The sequence below is a fragment of the Monodelphis domestica genome, chromosome 4 (genome assembly GCF_027887165.1).
Source record: "Monodelphis domestica isolate mMonDom1 chromosome 4, mMonDom1.pri, whole genome shotgun sequence".
Taxonomy (NCBI): Eukaryota; Metazoa; Chordata; class Mammalia; order Didelphimorphia; family Didelphidae; genus Monodelphis; species Monodelphis domestica.
The window spans coordinates 441,746,232-441,756,371 of record NC_077230.1 but is presented as its reverse complement, the minus strand read 5'-3'; the positions used below and the strand labels follow the sequence as shown (position 1 = coordinate 441,756,371).

General features: G+C 50.8%; 1 protein-coding gene across 1 annotated transcript; it reads right to left on the bottom strand.

The window, feature by feature from the left end:
* Window positions 1-2,359: 2,359 nt before the first annotated feature.
* On the bottom strand, window positions 2,360-7,505 carry LOC107649186 (leukocyte immunoglobulin-like receptor subfamily A member 5). Its single transcript, XM_016422713.2, has 5 exons — window positions 7,472-7,505; window positions 7,130-7,168; window positions 6,670-6,957; window positions 5,719-6,012; window positions 2,360-2,903 (listed from the first exon to the last, which is right to left on the bottom strand). The coding sequence occupies exons 1-5, from the start codon at window positions 7,503-7,505 to the stop codon at window positions 2,764-2,766; spliced, it is 795 nt and encodes a 264-aa protein (XP_016278199.2). The 3' UTR covers window positions 2,360-2,763.
* Window positions 7,506-10,140: the final 2,635 nt, after the last annotated feature.

The following is a 10,140-nucleotide window of genomic DNA, read 5'->3' as shown; positions in this document are numbered from 1 at the left end:
GGGCCGAGATTGAGGAAGGATTTAAGCTGATGGCAAAGGTTTTTGGGTGTCTTTTGGACTTCCGTTTTGGAGCAGACGTGTCTCTTCCATGATGTGAGGTTATTTTGTCTAGGCCTCTGGCCTAGGCACATGTTTCTTACTTGTATATTCTTTAATCCTTAATCCTTAATAAACCTCTAAAAAATATGATACTCCTTGCAGAGAGAAACTAATTTCTACCTACCTCAGTCTCCCCATATTCCTAAATTTTAACTGTTACAGTATTGCGGTAGATAGGAGACTGTAGGGGTATGCATAGGATCTCAGCAGCATCAGTTGGGAAGTAGGGAAGGACTGAGGGAAAGATCTGGCAGAATCATGTTGGGCCAAGGTTTGGTTCTGGGTAAGGCAGGGCCCCTGTCCCTCTCTGATGTGGGGCAGGACTATTGCCTTCAACCCTCAATGATTCTTTAGGATCCCTCATTCAAAGAAGTATAGCTCTGTCTTCCCATCTGTCAGTGGATCCTGAACTCCTTCTCAATGGTCTCTGCCAGATCAGATCTTTTCTCAAAGAAACTTGATGTAAATATTTTCCCACACCTCTGCTTATGTGTATGCCACGTGTAGCCAGCAGGACCCCCAGGATGATGAGAGCTGGTCCTACCAGGCTGAGATAGAGGAGGTTGCCCCTAGTGTAATCTGGGAATCAAGATCTGCTAGAGATGAGGGCAGGGAAGACCATCACTGAGACAGGGACAAGACCTCTCTTATCAAAGGCCCCCATAAATGTAAGTACAGATACCCCTCCGACCCCACTCCCAGGTTCCTCAACCCCAGCCTAGTCTAGACTCTGACCCCTGGGCTGAGGGGTTCTTGTTGTGCCCTTACAGGGGAGCCTGAGTATGTGAGTGATAAGAGGAGGCCCAAGGAAGAGAAGGCAGTGGGAGGAGCTGAGACAGCCTCTTTCATCTTCCTCTCCCTCTATCCTTCCTGTCCAGTGCTCTGAGTCAGGTCAAGGGCCCTTTCACTTTGCCATCTCTTCCTCTTATACCTCTCCTTAATTCCCTGAAATTGTAGTAAGAGCTTGGAGGAGTGACTAGTGCCTTAAACTTGGGGTGAAGAAAAGCTGAGTTCAAATCCTTGGTTTCACTCACGTCAGTCACCTTGCATCCATTCTTAAAATTCCTCCGGGTTTCTCTTCAAGTATCCTCTCATCATTTCTTATAGCCAAACAGTGTTCCAATAAAATCATATGCAATATGCTGACCATCTCCTTCATTTCCAATACTTTTCCCACACCAACAAATGCCATGAATATTTTTGTATGTAGAAGCCCTTGTCCTTTTTCTTGGATGTCTTTGGGATGCAGACCAGCGTGGACAGTTTGGTGACCCTTTGAGATGGTTCTACAAAGTGGTTGGATCAGTTCCCAACCTTGAATCAGTGTCATCATTTTCCCACATCCCCTCCAAATTCTGTTATTTTACCCTGTCATAGTAACCAATCTGATAGTATAAAGTGGCACCTCAGTGCTTTTAAGATGTGCATTTCTCCAGGAATTGTGATTTAGAGCATATGAATAGAGATAGCTCTGATTTCTTCATTTGAAAACTGCCTTTTTATGCTTCTTTTATGTGAAATAATTTACCCACTTCAGCTCCCCCTTTCTACTTCTCATAATGCATCCTTTTTTCTCATCACTTAATTATATGTTATAAAATATCATCCCATCCCAGACAACTCACACCCAGGCCCTCTGTCTCTGAATACTCCTAATTGCCCTAATAATGAAAAAGCTTTTAGGACCTACAAGTGCCATCTTCCCATATAGGAATGTAAACAATTTAAGCTTATTGAATCTCTTATAATTTCCCTTTCTTGTTTACCTTTTATACTTCTCTGGAGTCTTGTATTTGAAAGACAAATTTTCTATTCCTCTCTGGTCTTTTCATCAGGAATGCTTGAAAAGGGGGGAACAAGGGTGGCTCGGCAGATTGAGAGTCAGGCCTTGAGATATGAGGTCCTTGGTTCAAAGCAGGCCTCAGACACTTCCTAGCTGTGTGACCCTGGGCAAGTCACTTAACCCCTCTTACCTAGCCTTTACCACTCTTCTGCCTCAGAACCAATATACAGTATTGATTCTAAGAAGGAAGGTAAGGATAAAAAATAAAGAAGAATGCTTGAAAGTCCTCTATGTCATTAAGTATCTACTTTGTCCCCTGAAGGCTTATGCTCAGTTTTCCTGGGTAGATGATTTTTGGTTGTAATCCCAATTCCTGTCCCTCTAGAATACAGGACTCTTATGTCTATACATTCCAAGACAGATAGATAAAATTGTGGTTGTATAAATGAATCCCTGTTGACCCCATAAAGAAGAGGATTTTCTCTTATATATAAAAATGTTTAATTGATAAACACACAAGAAAACATTACTAATATTCAATATGTTACCAATGAAGTACATTGTACAATATTATATCATTTTGCACATCTATCCCTCCTCCTACGCCCTTCCCCTCACCTCCCCAGAATGAAATTCTTTTTCGTGGCTCTCTCTCTTTTAGGCTTTGTCTACTCCAAACATTGTCAATCTTGGGAGGCCAGGAATTCTTTACTTCTCTCATCCCTCTGTCTCTGTCTCTTGCTCTTTTGTTAGTTGAATCTTGGTGCTTAACACAGACATGGCACATAGGCAGCTCTGGGCTTCATTTTTAAATTTGATTTTTTAATAGTTTTGATCATTCCTTCCTTCCTCTGTCTCGGGGGCTGCTCTGGCCGGAGGGCTCAGCCAAGGACTCCCTGGACCGGATGCCCTCTGGAGCTTTTGCAGTGCTCAGCCAGCAGGACCCCCAGGAGGACGAGGACCAGCCCAGCCAAGGTGAGGCGGACCAGGTTGCCCACAGTGTAATCCAGGGCAGCAGCATCTGCGGATCAGAGATGGTCACTGAGAAGTGGCTGCCCGGTGCTCAGCCCCTGTTTCACCCAGGTTTCATCTCCCACAAGCACTCAGATCCTCCTCCCAGACCCTTGCCCTGACCTGGGGAGATGCCTGTTATTCCCCTGCTGGTAGCCTGGCTCTGTGGATGAGGGAGGGGAGGGGCTGAGGGGCTGGGCAGCCTCCTGCCTCCTCCTGCCCTGAGTCCTTCCTCTGCTCTCCCTTCAGTTCTTCCCAGCTCCCTCCTTCCCCAACCTCCATGCTTGCACTTCCTCCCCTCACTTGCTCCTCCCCCCTCTGTAGCCTGGCTCTGATCTCCTCCCTAGACAGAAGCTGCACCCCAAAGTCACCAGAGATGCCTTCCTTGCCCAGGCTAAGGGTCCCCCTCCTCCCCCTCCAACCTTTCTAGTAGGACTTTCTCCTCTCTCTGGGTTGCCATGACAACACTTTCTGCCTGTGCCACCCCCAGGGGGAGGGAAGGAGACCCAGCCCTGTCCTCAGGGGCCCCCAGATTATTCCAGGATTCAGTCCTCCAGACTTTCATTAACCTGACCCTGGGCCAGACCCTGTGCTAGACCAAGCCCAGAGGATACAAAGGCAAAATAGAGAACAGCTCCTGCCCTCCAGGGGCTGACACTAACGGACAAGCCTCTGTTTTCTCCTATAAAAATAAATCAGTCCCATCTGAGCAGTGGGGTCACTACTATCGAGGGAGGGGGCAGGTTAGAGATCAGGAAAGACTTCCTATAGGAGACTTAGTCTGAGACATCTTTGCATTATAAGAGAAGGTGAGGAGGGAGAACATTCCAGGCTGGAGACACAGCCTGGGTAAAGGCCTAGAGGCGGAAGATTAATAAAGTGTTGCAGGAGGAGTGGTGGAAAATGAGGACCCCCTGCATGGGGTAGACAAACCTTGGCTGGACATCCAGCCCCCCACCCCCACCCCTGGCCTCCTTACACCTTGTCAGGAATCCTCCAAGTATCTACCTAAGAGCCTGTCCTCAGACTCGGGGCTTGGAGAGGTCCCTGGGGATGAGGAAGGGACAGAGTTGGGGGCTCTGCAGGGGATCCAGAGAGACCAGGAGAGCTGCAGGGTCTGGAGATGGGTGTGAGCCCAGCTGTGCCCAGACTTGCTGGGTGAGGGATGCTGGGTAAGTCCCTCCTCTCTGTGGGCCTCAGGGATTTCCCATCTGTCAAATGGGCCTGAGCTCAGGACCTCTCCTGGCCTAGTTCTGAGACTTGATGCTCCTGTGAGTCCTGGGACCCCCTCTGAGCTCTGGGGGATTCTGGGAACAGGCAGGGACCCTGGGAGGAGAATGGAGGAGCTGGTGTGGCAGGGAGGGACCCTCTGAATCCTCCTTGGGGCTCCTTGTCCTGGCTGGCTGCAGGGCCCTGAGGTCCCCCCTGCCTTGGGGCCAGAGCCCTGAGACTGCTGGATCAGTGGGAGGCTGGGCTGGGCAGAGGAGGGAGGAGGGGGAGGAGGGCCCTCGGGTGCTTCCAGCTTAGGGGAATTGGGGTGCCTGAGAGACCACCCCCTCTATACTGGGGAAACCAAGGAGGAGCAGAGCCCCCAACCCCCTAGTCTCATCTAGGGCTGTGTGGGTGAGGAGAGGCAGGGCCCAGAGGCTCCTGGGGAAGGGGAGAGATGGGAGAGGCTTTAGGGCTTTAGAGGAACCTAGATACAAAGAGAGGGGGAAATGGAGGGGGACTCAGGAACCCCAATGGTGCCCTCTTCACTGTGGACCCATGTGGCCCAAGAACACTGTCCCTGGCCAGAGAGCCTCTGAGACAAGGCCAAAGACGTCATTCTTGTGCCATCCTTCTGGGATCTGCAAATCTCCTGATAGACGCCTGTGTCACCCCCAGACCCTCCCCCACATTCCCTGTCCTAGAACATACCCAGCCCCTCCCCCAGAGTTCTGTCATCCAACTAGTTCTCCTGGCAAAGCCTCAGATGCTCCATCCTGTTACCTGGCTGAGGCCCCCTTTCCCTGCCAGCTGCCTCCCTGCCTCCACCTCACTCAGAATCCCTTTCAGTTTACTGGGGTGTCTCTTCACTCTGGAGATGGGGATGTCTCCTGGGGGATCAGGGTCACTGGAACCCCTCCCAGGGCTGCTCTGCCCCTCTCTGCTCCCCTCCTTCCCCCTCCCTGACCAGCTCTGTCCTTCCTTCCACCCCAGCCAGGTGTTTCCTCTGTCCCCGTCCCCTCCCTCCAGCCCTCTTCATGCTTTAGTTTCCCCCTGAAAAAGGGTGGCTCAGGTCTGACCTAGAAAGAAAGTGGTCAGCACTGGGAGAGAGAGAGAGAGAGACCCCCACCCTGTCCTCAGAGGAAGCAGTTACTCCCTGCGTGGGGGAACGTCAGCGCTGGGGGAGTCAGCGCTTTGGGGGGAAGAAAGGATCCTTTGAGGTGCCTAGAACGGGGACAGGATGAAGAGGGGGCCCTGGGGGGATTTGATATGCCTCCCCTTCCCCACCCCCCCACCTCCGGCCTGCTCTGTCTTCCTCAAACCCCTTCCTGGGGCTGAATAGATTATCTTGATGTGGGACCAGCGCCACTGAACAAGCTGCTGATGGTGGGGAGTGTCTAGAGGGGTCATGAGGAGCGGCCTCACTGTCTACATTCCCTGAGGATGCTCCAGTGCCCTCCCTCTGAGCCTCCTCTTCCCCAGCCCTCCTGGCCTCTGGGGTCCCTGGGACAGGCCTGAGCAGGCAGGGAGGAGCCCCAGGGCAGAGGGGGAGCCTGGGAGAGGGGGGGGGGGCTGGGAGGGATGGGAGGGGCTGGGCGGGGCTGGGGCTGCCTCACCTGAGACCCGGAGCAGCAGGGGGGCGCTGGGGGAGGACCACAGAGAGGGGGAAGAACTATAAAAGCCGAAGCATCGGTAAGTGCCTTCCTGGGTCAGAGTCACAGCAGGGAAGAAGAAGTCAGCTTGATGCCCCCATCCATGTCTCCGGGTCCTGCTTTGAGTGATCTCTTCTCCCTCCTTGCACAGGACGCACCAGTCATGATATAGCTCTGACCGACACTGCAGGGTCACGTTCTGTCCTGAGGCCACCTCAGAGCTGGGCAGGGCAGCCAGGGAGGGCGGGGCAGAGAGGCCTGGGGGGGGGGGGGGGGAGACCCTGGAGTTAGAGCCTGAGCAGCCCTGGGGCAGGGAGGGGGCAGGTTTGACACTCTGCTCCAGACCTGGGCTGGGAGAGGGTCCTGGGCAGCAGCAGCTCCACCCTCTGCTCTCTCCTGGCTCTGGGAGATGCCCCACTAGCCCTGGCCTATCCCCAGGGAGCCCCCAGCTCTGTCTGGTCCAAGCTGAGCTTCTCCTTCCTCCTGTCTGACCCCAAGGTGGGAGCTGAGTGAGGAAGCTCATGGGGCAGTGGAGAGAGTCCTGGGTCTGGAGTCAGGAAGACCTGAGTTCAAATCCAGCCATCCCAACTATGTGATCCTCAGCATGTCACTTCTTCTCTGCCTCAGTTTCCTCATCTGTAAAATGGGGATCACACTAGCCCTGACCTGGCAAAGTTGTTGTAGAGATTCAATGAGACAACAAGGATAATATGTTTGGCACATAGTAGGTGCTATAGAAATGCTGATTCCTCCCTTCTTCTCCCACCCCCAGAGAGAGAGTTGAGGCAGACGCAGGGGAGAAGCCAGGAAGGGCAGAGCCAGAGGGACACTCGGGGCCAGGCTGGGCTGGGGAGGGATCCAGAGCTGTGGAGACCCTGAGCCAGCCCAGACTGGGGCGGGGAGGATCTGCCTTACCTGTCACCACCAGCTGCAGGGGGTCACTGCGCTCTGACCATCCATAGGATGAATGTCTGTAGCGGCATCGGTAGGTCCCTGCATCATATGATGTCACAGATAAGAGGGAAAACTCGCCCTCATTTCCAGCTTGTCTCACAGTTTTGATCTCTGACCATCCAGATCCTCCCTTTTTCTCCAGCCTCCACTCTTCAGCCTCCCATGATCCCCTGCACCTGAGGGTCACAGCTCCTCCTCGGGGCACCAAAGAGCCACTCTCTGCCCTGAGGGAGGGTTTGTGGAGTCCATCTGGAAGGGAAGGAGAGCTGTTAGGTCCAGGGGATCCTCCTTCTGTAGGTACCTCACCCCCACCCCAGGTCCCCTCTCTATAGACTGTCAGCCCAACCCAGACCTCCCCCAGCTCCCTCTCCTGGGGCAGTTGTGTCCTCTGGGCAGGGGCATTGTGGGGGGAAGGACTCACCTGCTGCCTGGGTCCTTGTCCTCTTGCACAGACACAGCCCTGGCAGAGAAGACCCTGATTACTCACGGCTCCTCCCCCAGCATCCCCACAGGAAGGACAGAGACAGCTCAGGGCCAGGGTTTAGGGATGCTATGAGTGAAGGAGGTTGGACTCCAGGAAACCCCCCTAAGAGTTCCAGCTTCTCCCCTCCAACCCCACCCTTGCTGTGTGACCTTAGACTTGTCACTTCCCTTCTCTGAAGGAAAGTTTCCTCCTCAGCACAGTGGAGTTAGGGGGTGAGATAGGTAAGACTTGATGGGTAAAGTCCACCCTTTCCCAGGATGGGGGCTGCTGAGGACTCACCCAGGCACAGCAGGACTGAGAGGGCAGGAGTCATGGTGCTCTCAGAGGCTGGTGGGAGAGGGGACTGAGACTGACCTGGAGCTGGTCTGAGGCACACGATGTCACCAGGGCCAGCTCTGTACTGTTTCCCCTCCCTGAGCCTCTCTGACCAGCTTCACTTTTCCTTCCTCTCTGTGGGTCCTGCTTGACTGATGGTGCCATGCAGTGGGGAGGATGTGTGTGGGAGGGAGCAAGGTATTGGAGGGGAGATGGTTGGTGAGTCATTTGGGGTCAGAAGGATGGAACACTTCTTGCTCTTTCCTGATGATTCAGGTCCCATTACCAAGGACAGATCCCCTGGTCAGCTTTAGGAGCAGCCTCACATCTTCCCTCCTCTCTCTCCATAACTGGCCAATTCTGGTCTCTCTAGAGTCTCCCAACTAGATCCTGTCACCCACCCTTCCTCATTAAACAAGGTTCAATCCCCAACCAGATAGACTAGGATTCCTGGGTTCTGGGAGCCAAAGAATTATACCAAAACCCCAAAATAAGGGGCTGATGGTGGGCAGCTTGGGGAGCTGCTGCCTTAGAGCCCAGGGTGGTCTCTTCTGCTATTTTCACTACCTCCTGACTAGCTTCAACCTGTGTTCAGGATTGTCTAGACCTCTAGCTTCTGTAGAGTTTAGGTGCTGGGACTCATCCTCCCGACCTGTCCTCACACTGGAAGGTCACGTCCCCAGGACAGTCACCATTTCCCTAATGTCCATTGCTAATGAGCCACCACCAGTGTGGTCCCACCATGTCATTTAGCCAGTTGCTATCTCTCCAGTATCAATTAACCAAGTGTGTAAAAATGGAGACTTGAACCCAGGACTTCAATCCCCAGAAGCCCTTGCTCCACTTCCCCAGAATGCTTTGTAATCTCACTGAGTTCTCACCTGGGCCAAGAGAAAATTATGATTTAAAGGGTCTCCACCGTAGGCAGGGGTCTCTTCTCTTTCCTGTTGCTGCTTCCAAGCAGATGCATCTCTTTTCATAATGTAGGTGAAGTTGTGTCTAGGCCTCTCTGGACCTAAACACATGCTTTCTTATTCTGTTATTTTCTTTAATCCTTAACCTTTAATAAACCTCTAAAAATATAATACTCCTTGCAGAGAGAAGCTAATTTCTACCTGCCTCAGTTTCCCTAAATTTTAACTGTTACAAGTGACATGGCTTAGCTCACCCTGATTCCACCAACATTTTTTTTTAAACCCTTACCTAAGGCAGAAGAGTGGTAAGGGCTAGGCAATGGGGGTCAAGTGACTTGCCCAGGGTCACACAGCTAGGAAGTGTCTGAGGTCAGATTTGAACCTAGGACCTCCCATCTGTAGGGCTGACTCTTAATCCACTGAGCTACCCAGCTGCCCCCTCCACCAACATTTATTTCTTTTACAAAAGGATATTTATTGAAAAACTAGAGTAAAGCAGGAAGTACAGAAGCCTCCCTCTCCATACCCCACACTTAGCTATAGGCCCCCTCTTCCTTTTTCATACTTTTTTGACCCTTAGAGACTGAGAATTTATTTTTATATACTCTATTATCCCTCTGACTTTTACATTTCTTTCATTCTTGGAAATTCCAAGGAATGTTTCTATCCCACAAAACCTAATTAATAGATAAGGCTCTTCCTTCTAGTATATCCCCTTTGGGTCTGAGGAAGATTGAATGTATTAGTGGACAACCTCCCTAGTAACTTCACCAATCAGAGATATCTTGGAATGTCCAAAGGAAGGATTGAATAATTTCCTCTGTAATAGCGGGAAATCAGGAACCAAAGTTTTTACAGGTAACTGAAAGGGAGGGAACAGATAAAGAGGAACACCACTCCTCTCCCCCCCCCACCCTCCGCAGAGTTGTCTAAGGAAAATGGAGTTATATCTGACCAGAGCTTAAGGGTAAGAGAAATTCCCTTCAGTCTCTGTTCCTATTTTCTTCTTTAGATGATTATATCTATGATCCCACTTAGTACATTGAAGATATCTGATTTCTCAGTAAGTTGAAACATCTATTTATTAGATAAGGGGTTCGGTATAAGTTAGGAAAGAGGGATCGGGAATCCCTGAACTATTCCTCTTCTATAGTTTCTTCGGGAGGTTGAAGTTCAAGTCTAGGGACTGAGTCCCAGATGATCTTAGTATCTATATGTTCAAGATTATGTATTTCTTGGCACAGAGATATAGCTTCTGAAGGAAATCTTCTGATGGATAGTCTATTGCCTTCCCCAAAGGGGAAAAAGTCTATCCAATCACTCTAAGACAGATGGTTAGTCTGGATCTCTTCTGCTCAACAAAGTTTTATAGCTAGATAAGCTTAGTGAGGATAGCTCCTTCCCTCCTCAGTTCAAAAGGGAAAGATCTGAATCTTCAACTGCTCACCTCCTTTTCTTAGCTGGAGGTTCCATTCCCATCCCATTCTGATGGCAGCCAGAGTTCTAACTCCTTTTAGCATGAGGTAACACTGCAAATCCAGTCCTTGTATTTCCTTCAGTATTTCTCTCTTCCACACCTCCCAGACTTTATTCATACACTGGTCTATAAGTACTTCCTTCATTTTAATTATCTAGATATTCACTGTCTTGCTAATTTATTGGTTAAATAAAAAGCCTAATCAATAAGCTGATATTCTTATCCTCAAACTAGTGTCTAGA

Bases quoted from the DNA above. Each gene is read 5' to 3' on its own strand.
- LOC107649186 (XM_016422713.2), bottom strand. From the start codon at position 7,505: ATGACTCCTGCCCTCTCAGTCCTGCTGTGCCTGG. The intron at 7,169-7,471 runs GTGAGTCCTCAG...CTTCTCTGCCAG, and splicing joins CTCAGTCCTGCTGTGCCTGG to GGCTGTGTCTGTGCAAGAGG. The intron at 6,013-6,669 runs GTAAGGCAGATC...CCCCCCCCCCAG, and splicing joins CCTGCAGCTGGTGGTGACAG to GCCTCTCTGCCCCGCCCTCC.